The 19,920-nt window shown below is 39.8% G+C and overlaps 1 protein-coding gene across 1 annotated transcript in view; it reads left to right on the top strand.

The window, feature by feature from the left end:
- LOC124555480 (cytosolic 10-formyltetrahydrofolate dehydrogenase) overlaps window positions 1-2,967 on the top strand; it is a 178,702-nt gene extending 175,735 nt beyond the window's left edge. The window contains exon 16 of the mRNA XM_047129404.1: window positions 1,882-2,967. Within this exon, the coding sequence (XP_046985360.1) occupies window positions 1,882-1,937 (56 nt within the window). The 3' untranslated portion in view covers window positions 1,938-2,967. The remainder of the gene's footprint in view (window positions 1-1,881) is intronic.
- The last annotated feature ends 16,953 nt before the right edge of the window (window positions 2,968-19,920 follow it).

Raw genomic sequence — 19,920 nt, 5'->3', positions numbered from 1 at the left:
AAATGACACTGCTGATTACTTTCCATATCACTGTCCAATCCTAGCTTGTATTGTCTCTAATTACCTTATTGAACCCTGATCTACCATCCTTTTATTTCTTAATTTTTGTGTGTACTTGAGTGTGTGCATTTTGTAATTAATTGATGTAGTAGTCTGTAGCAACAACTGTATAACAGCCACTTAAACAATGAACTTACTAGTATAAAGTAAGTTGGGATTTCCTGTGATGTCAACAGAAGCTTTAGTTGAGCAAATGTAGTACTAGATATGTAGTAGAAAGAAATTGAAGAAACTAAATGCATTTGAAGAATTTTCATATAGTAATGAACTCTCCAGTAAAAATATATTAGTGTTTTAAGTCCCAAGAATAGGAAAGCAATGTGGATACAATTTGCACGTTTATGTTGAGTTTGGTCGAATGAACTGTTGAAATTATTCTGCAAGTGCTGCTGTCCACATCTGACAAATCGTCTGTGTGTTTTGAGAACACTGGTGGCCCTATTATGGTGTCTTCAATCGCACCTTGTATGATTTTCATTTCTCTTAAACATTTATCATCCATTATATAGTAATCTTGTCTGTCATTGGTGCTTGATGCTTCACTTGGTTTTCAATGCTGGACATTTTTTTCATTATCAGCTAATACAAAGTATATGTGGCAGTGACACTTGGTGTGATATCTTCAGGGGAATGCATTTTTAAATCCAGAATTTGATATTTTATGTTTTTGTTCCACACACCCTCTTCTTCTTATCAATTGAAGACGTAAAATCTGTAAATGAGTCCGCAATAATATTGTGGCTCTTTATTTGTAAAGATCCATCTTGATCATACAAGTGATCAAGACAGCCGTCCATTGTGGCCGAGCGGTTCTAGGCGCTTCAGTCCGGAACCGCGGGACTGCTATGGTCGCAGGTTCGAATCCTGCCTCGAGCATGGATGTGTGTGATGTCCTTAGGTTGGTTAGGTTTAAGTAGTTCTAAGTTTTAGGGGACTGATGACATCAGATGTTAAGTCCCATAGTGCTCAGAGCCATTTGAACCATTTTTTTTGGATCAAGACAGACCTTTACAAATAAAGTAACTCTCCTTCTTATTCAAGCAATTTCAACCCTATAACATCAACAACTATTTAAATGCTAGACTTGTTGTAATGTTCCAGTCCATCCATTGCATTTTTATAGGACCAGAATATCCTAGGATTTTATGAAAAATCTTCCATGGAATTCCAAGTGTGAAAATTTTCATAGATGGCAAGGATAGTCTTCTTTACAGATGCAAGAGTTGCAGTAACATTTCTCAGTTGTTTCCCTCCATTACCTTTTGCGGAACGGGCATAGCAATAATTGTGTTCTCCTCATTAGAAACTAACAATAAATTGTCACTGGACTGTTTTCTCTTTAAAATCAAACAAGATATTGATTTATAAGAAGAGATTGTGCATGTTTTGTGATTTTTTTTTTTTTTTTTTTCATTGCGCACCATTGGAGTACTTGGTTAAATTTTACATATACCGAGCGAGGTGGCGCAGTGGTTAGACACTGGACTCGCATTCGGGAGGACGACGGTTCAATCCCGCGTCCGGCCATCCTGATTTAGGTTTTCCGTGATTTCCCTAAATCGCTCCAGGCAAATGCCGGGATGGTTCCTTTCAAAGGGCACGGCCGACTTCCTTCCCTGTCCTTCCCTAATCCGATGAGACCGATGACCTCGCTGTCTGGTCTCCTTCCCCAACACAACCAACTAAATTTTACATATAACCATTTGTTTTTAAATCGGCAGTTACATGTTAGCAGATTATATGACCATAAGAATGGACACAATTTGAAAGGATTTCTTTCTCAATAATTGGAGACTGATTTTTCATTTGTTTCTGTTTCAGGTGAGGAGGCCCTTAATGAATACTTGAAAGTGAAATGTGTCACACTGGAATACTAATATTATTTTCCTGACTGGAGATTTTTACTGTCTATTTTTTAGAATATATTTTGTCATATTTGATGCACAGCTTGTATTTAAGAATCTCGTACTCTTGCCATTTCCTTGTTAATATCTTTTTATTATTTTTTACAAAATATTTTAATAAGTTTTTTCATCCTATATTTGGTGCACAACTTGCAATGAAGAATCTCTTGCCATTATAATTTATTTTACTCCTTTCAGACACATTTTTTTTTCTTGTTTTTTTTCTTATTTTATGTTTCTGTAAACTTGTTGCATTAATATACTGTACTGCTGGTCTGAATGAGAAACATAATTGATACTACTATGTGCCATGATAAAGCAGTGTGAGAGATCATCTTTCTTTGATTAACAGCGACTTACCAAGGTACCTACTCTGGTTCATATTCTGATGAAGATGAATGTGCATAGACATGTGTAGGCATGCACAGCCACTCACATCCATGTTACTACTACATGCACATGCTGCTCCCCCCCACATTCTCACACATTGAGCTGAAGAAAAACTGACCAGAATATCAGGAATCCCTCAGAATCCAACTTTATTTCTTCAGAAATTATTTCTTTAAAGTAGCTGCTTTTAGTATGACAGTAATAAGCTACTACCTATTATTTTCTGAACAAAATAAAAATAGAATGAAATGTAAAATGCTATGTGAACAAAGACTGTGTGTGATGAGAGAATGTTGTAACCGATGTGTGCTGTAATAAAGTAGACTAGTGATAAAAGTAAGTTTATAAATGGCTGGATCTGTGTATAGTAAAATGATGACTTTTGCTCATGATTAATGAAGCATTGATTGTAAAGATTTCTACATAGATGAACCGTTAGTGCACTGACAATATCAGACTGTCACAATACCTGTAATCTCAATGTGTCTAACAATTGGATGAGAATTTACTGTTTGAGATCTGAAAATCAGTGTTGCCGTCCTTGTTTTTTTTATCATTCCATCTTGCCATATTGTGGATTCAGATACGAAATAAATAAATTATCAGTATGGTACTTCTTTTCTGTAAGTAAATGGAATACCCTTCTGTTATAGTTTCTTTGAGGGAAGTATATACTTGATGATGAGGGCAATAATCTGCCATATTGTACTTTAGACACAAATAGATATTTACCGTATGACCTTCTACAACCCTTATTACTTTCCTCCCCAGACAAAGATCATAGAAGAATAAGCAACAAAGATTCCTTGGGAATATTGCACCTCAACGACTAAAATGCACTGTTGTCCTTCCAAACACATGCTTTCCTTGGCTATGCAATTTTTAAACAGAAACCATGTGAAAACATAATCGAGTTTATGAAAATCAGATAGGTTACAGCTATAAAAAGCGTTTAATGAAAGATGTATTTATGTACACTATCAGCTGCTGTATAAACTGTATGAAAATTAGCTACTAGTTTTGGTCTATTTGAACCTCCATTTGGCACTGGTCAAAAATTTATTATAGCATTTTGTTTTTTTAATGTGTTAAACATAGTTGCCATAATTTTGTATTGACTTAAAGGGACAAACATCTCCATGATAAGTCCCTGAAAACTGCACAGTGTTGACTGGCTGCCATGTGGCATCATGTAGATGTGGTATGGAGGGGGATGGGGTCAGCACACCAATTTCCCAACTTTTGTCGATTTTCCAGACCATGGAGCCACTACTTCTCAGTCAAGTAGCTCCTCAATTGCCACACACTTAATTACACAGTAACTGGACATCAGCTTACTCCCATTGAAAAGGCAGCATATACACTTCTTGTAATACCCGTCCAAGTTACTCTTATTACACTCATATTTCAAACATTGCAAAAATTTCATAGCTGAATTAATGAAACACATATTCGAGTTTTCTATAGACTATTGTTTTGAATATTCACGAAAATCTGCAAAACAAAAGCCCACAGACAAGTGGAAATCTCTTTCATTAACACAGTTATGTAGGAAGTTGTAGTGTATTCCTTTTCTTCCTCTCTTACAGCTGGTAACAATACAATGTCACTGTTCATGAAAGCTAGGTTTTAATATGTAAAAACTAAATTAAACTCTGTGATAAGTCCCTAAAGACTTCACAATTTCAACTGGCTGCCATGTGGTGTTATGTGGTATGGAGGGGCATAGCATCAGCATACCAATTTCCCAGCTATAGTTGATTTTCCAGACCATTGAGCCACTACTTCTCATTCAAGTAGCTTCTCGATTGGCATCATGAGGGTGAGTGTACCCCGTTCCAATTATACCAAGGAAAAAATCCCTGGTAGTACCAGGCTGTGAATCTGCATCTTCAGAAGAGACCTGCATCATTCCTCATGTTTTAATATTTAAAAACTAAACTAAACTCTGTGATAAGCCCCTGAAGACTACACAGTTTTGACTGGATGCCATGTGGCGTTATGTGGTATGGAGGGGCATAGCATCAGCATACCAATTTCCCAGCTATTGTCGGTTTTCCAGACCATTGAGCCACTTCTTCCCATGCAAGTAGCTCTCAATTGGCATCATTAGGGTGAGTGTACCCCATTCCAGTTATACCAAGGAAAAATCCCTGGTAGTACTGGGCTATGAATCTGGATCCTCTGCATGAGAGTCAAATGTGCTGACCACTTGGCTGCAGAGGCAGTCTTTAATATTTACATTTACAAAAATATCAATAAATTTTTAGTTTTCTTTAACATCATTATTTCATACAACTGTTAGTTGAATTTAATGTAATTGACAAGTTGTACAATTTTTCTCCATTGCATATCAGTGGTGAATTAACTGAACCTCTGTCTCTCTGTCAGTAAACATTTGCATCTATCATAAAATCTTCGTCAATCAACACCTACGATCAACTAAATTGCTCTTACAGATCATGTGAATGTAACCTATTGTAAATAATTTTCATCTCTCTTTTGTAAATGAAGTTATTTTTTGTTAATAATTTTGCTATCTTTCTTAAGTGAATTATATTACACAATGTATTTAAACTTCTGAGCTAAATTTCAATTACGGGATGCAATTGTCACAAAAGTCTCATTTTCAAACAGTTTAGTCAAAACTAATTTCAGCAATTCCTTAGATGTTACCTTTCTTTGAAAAGAGTTTTTTACATGAACACCGTATCTGTCATAACGGACCAGTGTGCAAACTACTGTAAAATCAGCAGAAATGGCAATCAGAGTGAGGAACGTCAGACTGATTTACATATGCCATGTTGTAATACCATCAACATGAGGAATGATGCAGGTCTCTTCTGAAGATGCAGTGATTACCATTACCGCTATACAATACTGGAAAAGAGCAACTTATCTTGAAATTTAGAGCTGATTTGGCTCTATAACGAGAAGAGTTAGGAGTTTTGTGAGCTGCAGTAGTAATGTTAGGACTAGAGAAGACGAAATTACAAGCAAGCCTTTCCAAGTAAGTGAAAAGATCCAGGAGATGTTGCAAGTCTGGTTGCCTCAGCTGTCTCCAATACCTTAAATGCTTTGGAGGCTGAGTAAAGAAGTATTCAAACAGACAAAAAATTCAGCATCAGTTTGACTGTGCAGGGCACAATGTGCAAGCTAAGTGGAGGAAGAAAAGTTTAAGGTAAGGAGGGTCTTATTGCTGGATAAGTAAGCACAGAAGGGGAAAGTCAAAACTGGCACAGAACTCCATGTTAAGTCGATGACCACAGTCATAATACAGTTTTTAAATGGTAAGAGTGTTAGCACAGAATGAGGGTATACCTAGGATCTATCAGTTTTATAGTTGTAAATTGTCATAGCTGTGTTTGGACTTAACCAGATCTCCAAGCACTAATAGAAAGCACTGAAGCTCAAATCATTATAGCTAAAACCGGAGTTAAATTCAGCCAAAATTTTTACAAAGAACCTAATGGTGTTCAGAAAGGATAGATTAAATACAGTGTGGGACCTGAATTTCTCCTGGTATGTACAATTTTCAAACAACTTACAGATATTCAGCCAGGTAATATTTTCAGCGACCGCCGATATTTCGGTGGGAGTACACCCTGCCATTTTCAAGGCAAACTGCAATGGACAGGCAATGTACAAGCAAATTTAAAACCTCGGTTCTTAGACTGAGAGCAGGAAGGATAATACACACTGAACACTAGTGCCACCGAAGATGACCAAAGTCAGAGATATCGTAGTGAGATTACGAACTAGCAGGTAAGGTAACATTGACTCATCCCTCTGTTTTTTGACAAGGGAGAGAGCAGGATTCCAAACAGATTTTAAACAAAAACCTCCATCCCTGTTCACACGGTTTTTCACTAATTTGATCTCAACTGCTTCCTTAATAACACTGCCCCAATAGCTGGACGTGCATGCCAATATCTCAGTGTTGTCATATAGCATGGGGTGACCAGTATCCAAGCAATGTTCGGCAATAGCAGATCTGCTTGGCTGCTGTAATTGTATGTCCCATTCATGCTCAGTACATCAGTCCTCCACAGTCCTGATAGTTTGAACAATATATGCCATGCCACAGCTACAAGGAATGCGAAATACACCCGCCTCACGCAAACCAAGATCATCCTCAACAGAACCCAAAAGCACTTTAATATTAGATGTAGGTTGGAAAACACATTTCACATCATATTTGCATAAAATATGACTGATCTTGTTGGAAGTGCTTCCTACATGAGGCAAAAAGGCAGTAGACTTAGGTTTCGACTCAGAATTATCATCAATCACCTGATGCACCATTGGTCGATAGCGCAATGCATGTTCAATCTGTCTGTCATTAATCATTTTGACAAAATGTAACTTCAAGATGGGACAGCTCAGCTGGCAAAGTATCAGCATCGGAAACAACATGTGCCCTGTATACCAAGGTACGAAGTACCCCGTCACGGTGAGCCGGATGGTGACAACTATTTGACTGTAAATACAAGTCAATGTGTGTACGTTTCCTGTAAACTGCATGTCCCAATGATCCATCATCCTTCCTCCTAACCAAAACATCAAGAAACGGAAGGCAACCATCGTCTTTCATGTTCATCGTAAAATGAATGTTCGGGTGGATCAAGTTCAGATGTTCTAGAAAGGCATTCAAATTCTCCCTACCATGAGGTAATCATACAAAAGTATCATCAACATATCTGAAGAAACGGGCAGGTTTCAAAGGCGCCGACTCCAATGCACGTTCCTTGAAGTCTTCCATAAACAAATTTGCAATCGCAGGAGACAACGAACTACCCATCGCAACTCCATCTGTCTGCTCGTAATACTGGTCATTAAATAAAAAGTAATTGGATGTCAACACATGCCGAAAGAGATTAGTTAATTCAGCACCAAATCTAACCTCAATTAACCACAACGAATCGGACAGAGGAACATGAGTGAAGACAGAGACCACATCGAAACTTACTAAAATATCAGAGTCATTCAACTGCAGCCCCTCCAAATGACGTAAAAAATCAGCTGAGTTCCTGATATGATGTTCACATCGACCAACTTGTGGACTCAACAGAGAAGCAAGATGCTTAGCTACACGATATGTTGGAGCGCCAATATTACTCACTACAGGACAGAAAGGAACCCCTTCCTTGTATATCTTCAGAAGGCCATATATCCTAGGGGGAAAAGCACTATAGATGTTAAGACTCTTGATAGTGTTCTGAGACAAACCACTTTTCTTCAGGAGGCTGTTGGTCTTTCTCTCAACACTTTTGTGGGGTCTGCATTGATTCTGCGATACGCTGAGTCGGATAGTAAATGTTGCATCTTTTGTCCATAATCCTGTTTGTTTAAAACAATGGTGGCATTGCCCTTGCATGCAGGTAAAATAATAATATCAGGATCAACTTTGAGAGAGTGTAAAGCAGCCCTCTACGCTGCTGTTACATTACTTTTGGGTGGACGAACCCTAGTGAACGCACGGCAGGCCTCCCTCCTAACCTCCTCTGCAGTGTCAGGATGTAGTTTGCAAACTGCCTGTTCAATTGAACTAATAAAATCAACTACCGGCAAACCTTTCAGTGTGGGTGCAAAATTTAAACCCTTCCCAAGCACAGATAAGGCTGTGCCATCAAAAGATTTCTCTGTGAGATTTATCACAGAACTTTGAGATATAACATCAGACTCCGAGCCATGAAAACGTTCAAACTTGGCCAAATGCCGGGCAGTAACAGAATTGTATTCTCAGTTGGCTTGAGTCCATGAGGCACCAGTCCCAAGTGAAATCAGACAATTTCAAAGCAACCATTAAATGGAAACAAAACAAATATTTGGGAACAGAATCCAAACATCAATGAGTAAAACGAATCCTTTCACGAACAAGAGCCAAGCCAGCATGTTCCTTAATGCAATTGGTGGCAGGAGAATTGGATAAACTTCATAACTGTCAAGTTAGACTGCAATGTGCTTTGTTGTTTTTATTGAGGTGTCGTGATGAAAATCATGTCCCAACATTTGCCAAGGTTGTGCACCATATTAATTCTCCTAATTTACAGGAAGCGTACTCACACTGACTTGTATTTACAGGCTAATAGTGTCACCATCCAGCTCAGCATGAAGGGGTACTTTGTACCTTGGTACATAGGGCACATGTCGTTTCCGATGCTGAGACTTTGCCAGCTGAGCTGTCCCATCTTGAAGTTACGTTTCATCAAAATGGCTATAGTGATAGACAGATTGAACGTGCGTTGTGCTATCGACCAACTGTGCATTGGCTGATTGATGATAATTCTGAGTCGACACCTAAGTCTACTGCCTTTTTACATTACATAGGAAGCACTTCCAACAAGATCAGTTGTATTTTATCGAAATACGATGTGAAATGTGTTTTCCGACTTTAATCTAAAATTAAAGTGCTTTTGGGTTCTGTTAAGGATGATCTTGGTTTGTGTAAGGCGGGTGTATATCGAATTCCTTGTAGCTGTGGCATGGCATAGATTGGTCAAACTATCAGGACCATGGAGAACTGATGTACTGAGCATAAATGGCACACACGATTACGGCAGCCAAGTAGATCTGCTATTGCTGAACATTGCTTGGATACTGATCACCCCATGCTACATAACAACACCAAGATATTGGCATGCACGTCCAGCTATTGGGGCAGTGCTATTAAGGAAGCAGTTGAGATTAAATTAGCGAGCAACCTTGTGAACAGGGATGGAGGTTTTTGTTTAAACTCTGTTTGGAATCCTGCTCTCTCCCTTGTCAAAAAACAGAGGGACAGAGTCAATGTTACCTCGCCTCCTAGTTCGTAGTCTCACTATCGATATCTCTGTCTCTGATCATCTTCGGTGGCACTAGTGTTCAGTGTGTGTTACTTTCCTGCATCAGTCTAAGAACTGAGGTTTTAAATTTGCCTGTACATCGCCTGACCGTTGCAGTTTGCCTTGAAAATGGCGGGATGTACTCCCACCAAAATATCAGCGCTCACTCAAAATATTACCTGGCTGAATACGTGTAAGTTGTTTGTGGATTAAATACAGTTGGTGCTGCCACGTTCATTTGCTATTGGAAGTAGTTTATCTTGTAATGAACTTTAAGTAGGTAGTTCCTGTGAGTTAGCATAGGTAAAGATTGTACTTGACAAACAGAATACATTAATAACTGGTTTCTTTAGATGGCATAATCCCTGAAAGATTCAAAGAAAACTTGAGTCTCATTTAAATAGATATCCTAATCATACAATTATAGTTGGTGGTGACATCAATCTACCTTCAATATGTTGGTGAAAACTCATGTTTAAAGTCTTTGGTATGCGTAAAACACCATCCAAAATTGTACTAAATGCTTTCTCAAAAAATTATTTTGAGTAATTTGTTCAGGAGCCCACTCAAAGTTTAAATGGTTGTGATAATGTACACAACCTCCTAAAAACAAATAATCCTAAGCAAATAGGGAACATCATGATGGTGAAGACAGCCTTGACTGTGGGGGTGGAAGCACAGCTATCATTTTACAGCATCATTCCGAGAACAGATTGTGGTCCTCTGGTGCGTAGCATAGTGGAAGGTCTAAACCAGAAGCTCTGATGTTTCTGCGATGGTACTGGGTGCAAATTTCTTGACCTCCACACCGGGTGTAGAATTGTTGGATTCCTCTTAATAGGTCAGGCGTGCAGTACACACAGGATGTGGCTACTAAGATAGCAGAGTACACGTGATGTGCATGTGTGGGTTTTTTGGAATAGAGAAATCCCTCCACAGACTTAATAAGATGCCTTCCAAGCCCAGAAATAGTAGTATTTATCATATCAGATCAGAGACATAAAATGTAAATATAGTATCAGTTACATGCAGGAGCATCTGTGGAAAGGTCCCAGAACAAATCTCACACATAAACCGTAACAATGCCCAGATAGTACAAGGGACAGAATGCTGTCTGAAACCAGATGTCAATAGCAATGAATTTATATATTCTGACAGGAATGTGTATCGCAAAGATAAGGTGAATGCTGTTGGTGGAGATGTGTTTATAGACATAAAAAATGATAATATCTAGTGAGATTAGTACAGATTCCAAATGTGAAATAATTTGGGCAAAGACAAGTGTTAGAGGTGGATCAAACATGGTCATCGGATGCTTTTACAGACTTCCTGTCTCCGCAGCAGTAATAGTGGAAGAGTTGAGGGGAGACAGGTAGAATATTTTGCATACATTTTCTGGTCATGCAACAGTTTTAGGTTGAGATTTTAACTTACCATTATAGACAAGAGAACTGACTCATAAAGATAACATCTTACATCTGCTGCTGACATACAGATCCAAACTTTTTGACTCAGATAGTTGCATAGAACAGGAATTCAGTGATCATAAAACCATTACAGCATCACTGAGTACAGCTGTAAATAGGAATAAAAAGAAAGGTAGGAAATCTTTCCGCTTAGCAAGTGTGACAAGGAACACATTTCTGATTACCTGAGCAGTCAGTACAAACATTTCATCTCCAGCACTAGCAACACTGAGTATCAATGGTCAAAGTTCAAGTGCATTGTACAATACACTTGAGACAGGTGTATGCCAAACAAAGTTATAAGGGGATGGAAAAGACCCACCATAGCTTAACGGCCATGACAGAAAACTGCTACAAAATCAGAGAGAGCTTCATTGCAAATTTAGACATAGCCAAAGCTTCACAGACAAATAAAAATTTAACGAAGCTAAAATTAGCCTAAGGAGAACAATGTGTGAAGCATTCAATGGATATGAAATTATAATTCTATCTACCGACTTGACAGAAAATCGTAAGGAGTTCCAGTCTTTTATTAAATGAGTAAATAGATCAAAGCCATCTGTCCACACACTCTGTGACCATAATGGCACTGAAATTGAGGAAGACACAGAAAAGACCAAAATATTATACATCTTTTTCCAAAATTGTTTCACTGAGTATTGCACTGTAGTTCCTTCATTAAATCTTTGTTTATGACAAAATGACATATCAAAATAGGCTACCATGGGATATAAAAGCAACTGAAATCACTTAAGAATGGGGAGGCCACTGGACCTGACAGGATGCCTGTATGATTCTATTTAGAGTATCCAGAAGAACTTGACCTCCCCCTAGCAGCAGCATACTGTATGTCTTTCAATGAGTGAAGTGTTCCTGAAGTTTGGAAAGAAGGACTGGACATTCCTGTTTTCAAGAAAGGTCATCAAATGGACACACAAAACATAGGTCTATATTTCTGACATTATTTAGTTGTAGAATTTTGGAACACGTTTTCTGCTTGTGTATTATGACATACCTGGAGGCTGAAAATCTCCTTTTTAGGAAACAACATAGGTTCCAAAAACAACAATCGTGTGAAACCCAGCTTGCTCTGTCCATCCACGAGACAGATAAGGTTGGAATTTCCATGAGGCTTTTTGTGGGTGATCCTGTTGTACACAGAGAAGTCACGATGTAAAAAAATTGGAGAGAAATGGAGGAAGACCTGCAGAGGATCAACACTTGATTCAGGGAGTGGAAATTGACCTTCAATATAAACAAATGTAACTTATTTATTACAAACACATAGACAAAAAGACCCTTTATTGTATGATTACACAAACACAGAACAATAGCAGCAGTTACTTCCATAAAATATCAAGGAGTATATGCACAGAGGGATCTGACGTGGAATGCCCACATAAAATTAATGAGTATGGCAGGTGCCAAACTGAGATCCACTGGAAGAATCTTCGGGAAATGTAGTTCAACAACAAAGGAAGTGACTTACAAAACACTCGTTTGACCAATACTTGAATATTGCTTCTCAGTACAGGATCTGTACCACATTGAAGTGGTAGAGGAAATAGAGAATATTAAAAGAAGAGCAGCACATCTTGTTATAGGTTCATTGAGTAGGCACAAAAGCTTCACAGAGATGATCAACCAACTCCAGTAGCAGACGCTGCAAGAAAGGGGTTCTGCATCATGGTGTGGATTATTGTTAAAGTTCTGAGAGTGTGCATTCCTTGATGAGTCAACAAATATATTGCTTCCTTCTATGTATTACGTGAAAAAACCATGAAGGTGAAACTGAAGGTCTGAGCCCACATGAAGGCTTACCGGCAATCATTCTTCCCACAAACTGTTTGCAACTGAAACAGGAAAGGGGGAAGTGAGAGTGGTACACAAAGTACCCTTTGCTACACACTGCAAGATGACTTTTGGAGTATTGATGTAGATGTAGATATAGATACAGAGATTAATGACCACAAGGTCGTGTAATGAGAATGAGTACTGCAACATTCAAATGCACCAAAAACGGATGGAATTATAGCAATTTAAGAAAGCTGCTAAAAATTCTTGTGATGTTTTCCTCAGAGCCTGTATTCATTCCTCTCAAACTAACTATGTAAGCATAGGCCAGACAAGGCTTAAATTCAAATAAATACCATTGACAACAATTGAGGCACTTGGACCAAATAAATTAGTATGTGATGAAACTGATCTGCTGTCATACACAAAACTGGTAAGAACATTCTTGCAGAAGCAATGAATAAAACATGCCAGATATAAAATAATGCAAAATCTCCAATATTTTCGTTGTTTTGTGGAAGCTTGATATCTGGTACATATTTCAATGTGAGACACTTTTAATAATTTCCATGCTGAAACTTTGTCTCAAAATCTGGCAGAAAATCAAGAGATATTCTGTTCATACGTAAAGTACACCAGTGGTAACACAGTCAATACCTTTCCTGCATGAGACCAGTGGTAATTTTACCAATGACGATGCCACTAAAGCTGAGTTATAAAAGCAGCTTCCCAAAATTCCTTCACCAAATAACATGAAGTAAATATTAAAGAATTTGAATCAAGCACATATGCAAACATGAGTAACTTAGACGTAGATATCCTCAATGTAGGAAAGTGACTTAAATTAATTAATAAACCCCCAATGGGGCTCATGGTTCTTTTGTGAGTTCATGTGTGGCACACATGGGACCTCAAGCAATTGCAGCCCATTCTTCCCTCCCTGCTTGCCTTTCCTTCACCGTGCCCGTCCCTCTGTATTGTTGCTCTTTCCCACTACCCCCTCCTTCCCCTCTCTTGGAGTTCTGATTTATGTTGACTGGGCTGTCCACCTACTACCATGTATTGCTTGCAATTTTTTCCTCATGCCTGTTCTCTTTCATCATTTTTGGCATTTAGGTCCCCACTTGAGGTTTGACCTTCACTTCTAAATTTTCTGTTTTTAGTGTGAGCCATTTGGGGAAAAACTCCCTCCCTAGCATCCACACCATGGATTCCTCTCCCCCATTCCTTCCCCTCTTCCTTCCCTGCCATAGCTCCCCTCCACCCGGCTAGGTCACCAGCACATGTAGCCAGTCTGTGTGGTGGGGCTGTTATGTACCCATCTGGCTGAGAGCCCCCTGACAACACAGGGATCACACTACTGATACCTGAGCTGTTCCTTCCGCATATATGCCAAGGAGTGGTGCTTGTCTTCCTGGAGCATCAGAATTCCCAACAATGGCCTCTGTGCCAGGTGGCCCTTGGCGTGGCTGGGTGGCATCCATGGGGAGCGCCTGTGACTGGAGTGGGTGGTATTAGGGTGGATGCTTGGCACATGAAGTGTATCAAGCTGCAAAAATCTGGCCATTCTCAAATGGCTGTCTCTTCTAATGATCAATTATCACTAAATGCTGCTTCCTCTGACCCACCAGCCTTCCCTTCTCTGGATACAACCTGGGAGGAGGGCCAGGCTCGCTGTCTTGGGATGAAACACTTTCCCTGTTACCTTGTCTGTACTAGGATGGATGGGGACACATTCACTGCTACAATGTTGTTGTTGTTGTGGTCTTCAGTCCTGACACTGGTTTTATGCAGCTCTCCATGCTACTCTGTCCTGTGCAAGCTTCTTCATCTCCCAGTACCTACTGCAACCTACATTCTTCTGAATCTGTTTGATGTATTCATCTCTTGGTCTCCCTCTACGATTTTTACCCCCCACGCTGCCCTCCAATACTAAATTGGTGATCCCTTGATGCCTCAGAATATGTCCTACCAACCGATCCCTTCTTCTAGTCAAGTTGTGCCACAAACTTCTCTTCTCCCCAATCCTATTCAATACCTCCTCATTAGTTATATGATATACCCATCTAAACTTCAGCATTCTTCTGTAGCACCACATTTCGAAAGCTTCTATTCTCTTCTTGTCCAAACTAGTTATTGCCCATGTTTCACTTCCATACATGGCTACGCTCCATACAAATACTTTCAGAAACGACTTCCTGACACTTAAATCTATACTCGATGTTAACAAATTTCTCTTCTTCAGAAACGCTTTCCTTGCCATTGCCAGTCTACATTTGATATCCTCTCTACTTCGACCATCATCAGTTATTTTGCTCCCCAAATAGCAAAACACTTTTACTACTTTAAGTGTCTCATTTCCTAATCTAATTCCCTCAGCATCACCCGACTTAATTCGACTACATTCCGTTATCCTTGTTTTGCTTTTGTTGATGTTCATCTTATATCCTCCTTTCAAGACACTATCCATTCCGTTCAACTGCTCTTCTAAGTCCTTTGCTGTCTCTGACAGAATTACAATGTCATCGGCGAACCTCAAAGTTTTTATTTCTTCTCCATGGATTTTAATTCCTCCTCCAAACTTTTCTTTTGTTTCCTTCACTGCTTGCTCAATATACAGATCGAATAACATCGGGGAGAGGCTAAAACCCTGTCTCGCTCCCTTCCCAACCACTGCTTCCCTTTCATGCCCCCTCGACTCTTATAACTGCCATCTGGTTTCTGTACAAATTGTAAATAGCCTTTCGCTCCCTGTATTTTACCCCTGCCACCTTCAGAATTTGAAAGAGAGTATTCCAGTCAACATTGTCAAAAGCTTTCTCTAAGTCTACAAATGCTAGAAATGTAGGTTTGCCTTTCCTTAATCTTTCTTCTAAGATAAGTTGTAGGGTCAGTATTGCCTCACGTGTTACAATATTTATACGGAATCCAAACTGAGCATCCCCGAGGTCAGCTTCTACCAGTTTTTCCATTCGTCTGTAAAGAATTTGGTTAGTATTTTGCAGCTGTGACTTATTAAACTGATTGTTTGGTAATTTTCACATCTGTCAGCACTTGCTTTCTTTGGGATTGGAATTATTACATTCTTCTTGAAGTCTGAGGGTATTTTGCCTGTCTCATACATCTTGCTCACCAGATGGTAGAGTTTTGTCAGGACTGGCTCTCCCAAGGCTATCAGTAGTTCTAATGGAATACTGTCTACTCCTGGGGCCTTAAATTCAATATTTCTTCTGTTACCCAAAGATTTCTACTAGCCCTCGTCTTTTTACCTTCTAGATCCTCTGCTGCCTTCACTACTTCATCTCTCAAAGCTACCCATTCTTCTTCTACTGTATTTCTTTCCCCCATTCCTGTCAATTGTTCCCTTATGCTCTCCCTGAAACTCTGTACAACCTCTGATTTTTTCAGTTTATCCAGGTCCCATCTCCTTAAATTCCCACCTTTTTGCAGTTTCTTCTGTTTTAATCTACAGTTCATAACCAATAGATTGTGGTCAGAGTCCACATCTGCCCCTGGAAATGTCTTACAATTTAATACCTGTTTTGTAAATCTCTGTCTTACCATTATATAGTCTATCTGATACCTGTCAGTAACTCCAGGCTTCTTCCATTTATACAACCTTCTTTTATGATTCTGGAACCAAGTGTTAGAGCTATGATTAAGTTGCGCTCTGTGCAAAATTCTATTAGACAGCTTCCTCTTTCATTTCTTAGCCCCAATCCATATTCACCTACTATGTTTCCTTCTCTCCCTTTTCCTACTACTGAATTCCAGTCACCCATGACTATTAAATTTTCGTCTCCCTTCACTATCTGAATAATTTCTTTTATTTCATCATACATTTCATCAATTTCTTCTTCATCTGCAGAGCTAGTTGGCATATAAACTTGTACTACTGTAGTAGGCGTGGGCTTCATGTCTATCTTGGCCACAATAATGCGTTCTCTATGCTGTTTGTAGTAGCTTACCTGCACTCCTATTTTTTTATTCATTATTAAACTGACTCCTGCATTACCCCTATTTGATGTTGTATTTATAACCCTGTATTCGCCTGACCAAAAGTCTTGTTCCTCCTGTCAGCAAACTTCACTAATTCTTACTATATCTAACTTTAACCTATCCATTTCCCTTTTTAAATTTTCTAACCTACCAGCTCGATTAATGGATCTGACATTCCACGCTCCGATCCATAGAATGCCAGTTTTCTTTCTCCTGATAATAAAACGTCCTCCTGAGTAGTCCCCGCCCGGAGATCCAAATGGGGGACTATTTTACCTCCGGAATATTTTACCCAAGTGGACGCCATCATCATTTAACCATACAGTAAAGCTGCATGCCCTCGGGAAAAATTACGGCTGTAGTTTCCCCTTGCTTTCAGCCGTTCGCAGTACCAGAACAGCAAGGTCGTTTTGGTTATTGTTCACAAGGCCAGATCAGTCAATCATACAGACTGTTGCCCCTGCAACTACTGAAAAGGCTGCTGCCCCTCTTCAGGAACCACACGTTTGTCTGGCCTCTCAACAGATACCCCTCCATTGTGGTTGCACCTACGGCACGGCTATCTGTATCGCTGAGGCACGCAAGCCTCCCCACCAACGGCAAGGTCCATGGTTCTTGGTGGGGCACTGCTACAAAGCCATTGTTTTTTGTGGAGAATATTGGGGACAAGTTTGGTGAAGTGGAGTCTCTTAGTAAGATGCAGTTGGGCTCCCTGTTGATCAAAACTTCTGCCACACAGTCTGCAGCTCTTCATGCTAGTGGTTATCTTGGCAATGGCCAGTGTTTGTAACCCCTCATCAGTCTCTGAATATGATCCAAGGAGTTATTTTTCATATGGACCTCATCCTGCATACTGATGAGGAACTTCAGGCTAATATGGGGTGACATTGCTTTCATTTTGTTCAGTGCATGCAGAAGGGTCATAAAGACAACCTCACTGATACTGGCACCTTCAGTCTGGCTTTTGAGTGAGATACCCTCCCAGAGACTTTGAAGGTTATGTGCTACAAATGTGATGTAAAGCTGTACGTTCCAAAACCAATGAGGTGCTTTCAGTGCTTGCGTTTTTGGCATATGTCTTCCTGCTATATGACAGGTGTGGTGACTGTGGAAATCTACTCCATGAGGGAAGCCCCCGTGTTCTGCCACCTGTATGTGTCAATTGTCATGACTGCCACTTTCCTTGCTCCACAGATTGCCCAGCTTACAAGAGAAAAAAGAAGATCCAAGAGTACAAGCCCTGGATTGCTTAACTTATGCTCGGGCTCACCAAAAATATGACAGACTTCATCCAATGTCACTTTCCTCAACTTTTGCCTCTGTTACATCCTTTCCCCCTCCTTCCTCTTCCTTACCCCAGCCCCATCTCCCTCTTCCCTGCAGTTTCCACACCCTCCCCTCCAGGATCTGCCCCCCCCCCTCCCCAGCCAAAGAAGTGCCCCCCTTCTTTGGCACCTGCCAGTGATGGGGCTCCCCCTTCCACTATGACCCCTCCCCTCAGTGTTCTCAGGCTGGAAGCCTACTACCACACCTTGGCTACGAGATGTACAATTTGTGCACCCCACAGTGCCCTGCCCTCCTCCACCTCCAAAAGAGAAGGCTCCAGGACAAGGCTCCCCTGGTGGCCCTGGTGGCCCTGGAGGTTACGATGAAGCAAGCTGGGATCTCCTTACTTCTTCTCTTGTTTTGCCATCTGTGTCCTTAAATTCATTTTCTCATTTATGACTAATTACCATTAAGGAGTATAATCTGCATTTCCATAAAAGATAAAGGTTGGCTCTCAGTATTAAGAAACTTAACACCAGGTCTAATTTTGTGCTTAGCTTCGTGTTGGTAATCAATTTCATAATTTATTTTGACTATTTCTAGTTAACATATTTCGTTATAGGGTGAAGTCAGTAATTGTTTCTTGACTTAGATTCTGTTGTTAACTTATAAACAAATATAAACTCTGTACTAATTATAAACATTTGGAAGAAGGACTACTAGGATTCTTAAAGTATATATTTGGCTCCATTTGAAAACATATTAGCAAAGCCAGCCCTTAATTAATTCCAAAATAATTACCAGGTTTGTCAAAAGTATTGTTTTTATAACTATATATTTTAATTTCATTATTTAAACAAACAATTCAGCCTAACCTTTGTGGTAGAAGAAACTGTTAAAAAGAACCAATTTTTCAATGTATTAATTGAATGAGCTACGTTTTAATTGTAATTTCTGTAACTTAAACATCAAACAATGTATAGTTTTAGTGCCTACTATTGTGAGGATATGTAAAGGTGTGATTTTTGGTCCTGAGACAGTTAGTCAATGGCCGATTTTCAGGCGAGAAGCCTGTATTAGTTTAGAGTAACAACAATTCATCAACTGAACAGCGGAATTAGTGTAACACAAATGGGCTGTGTGTTACAATGACAGTGTCTGTTCAATAGAGTCGCATGTACCATATTATTCTGCAAGAACTGTGTGGTTAGGTTTCTACTGCTCATAGATGCTCAACAGTAAACTATTGTAGTAGTATGTTGACATTTGCTTACAAACTATTAACTGGCCATATAACTGTGTAATATTGTGGGGTTGTGAACAGTGAAATTAAAGAACTGTGAAAAGCTACTGTGCAACTGTTGGCTACATGCTTTACAGCAGTCAGTGTTGAACTTCTACCCCCCCCCCCCCCCCCATTTGTCAGGCAGTATAACAATACAGTACGTTTGACACCAAGGACTATCAACAAAGAAGTAGAGCAGGTAAACATCACAAGATGCCATCTCCCCCCTCGCAACTTGAGTCCAACATCTTATTTATGGATGTCACCCCATCCTTGTCAGTGACAACCACTACCGAGTGACATGACCTCCCCTCAGCTTCTTTATGTCTAACCTGGACTCTCACCACACTATAATCCAGTGGAATTGCAACAGATATTGTCATCACCTTCCAGAAATACAATGCCTTGCTTCCTCGTGTTCTGCATTCTGTCTTCAAGAAACGCACTTCTCTGATGACCACTCTCCCACATTACGTGGTTATCGGGTGTTCTGTCAGAACTGAGCTGGCCCCAGGGTAGCGTCTGGAGGGGTCTGCATTTTGGTTCATGCTGATGTCATTGGTGACTGAATCCCCCTGGATAGTGCAAACGACTCCATCAATCACCATTTGCAATGTCTACCTTCCTCCACATTGTCCACTTCCTTATGTTGAACTGTCTACCTTAATACAGCAACTCCCACCCCTAATTTTCTCCTCAGGGACTTCAGTGCACACCACCCCCTGTGGGGGAGTGCCACTTTGATAGGTAGGGATCTTTTAATTGACCGGCTTATTAAAGACTTTGAATTGTGTTTCCTCAATGACGGTTCCCCTACCCACTTCAGCACAACTCATGGTAACTTCATTGCTATTTATCTCACAATCTCCTCTCCTACTCTCATGGCTTCCATAAATTTGTCACCCCATGACGTTCTTTGTGACAGTTTTCCA

This window comes from Schistocerca americana, chromosome X, assembly GCF_021461395.2.
Source record: "Schistocerca americana isolate TAMUIC-IGC-003095 chromosome X, iqSchAmer2.1, whole genome shotgun sequence".
NCBI classification, from domain to species: domain Eukaryota; kingdom Metazoa; phylum Arthropoda; class Insecta; order Orthoptera; family Acrididae; genus Schistocerca; species Schistocerca americana.
Note: the sequence above shows the minus strand (reverse complement) of the source record. Positions and strands in the feature narration are given on the sequence as shown.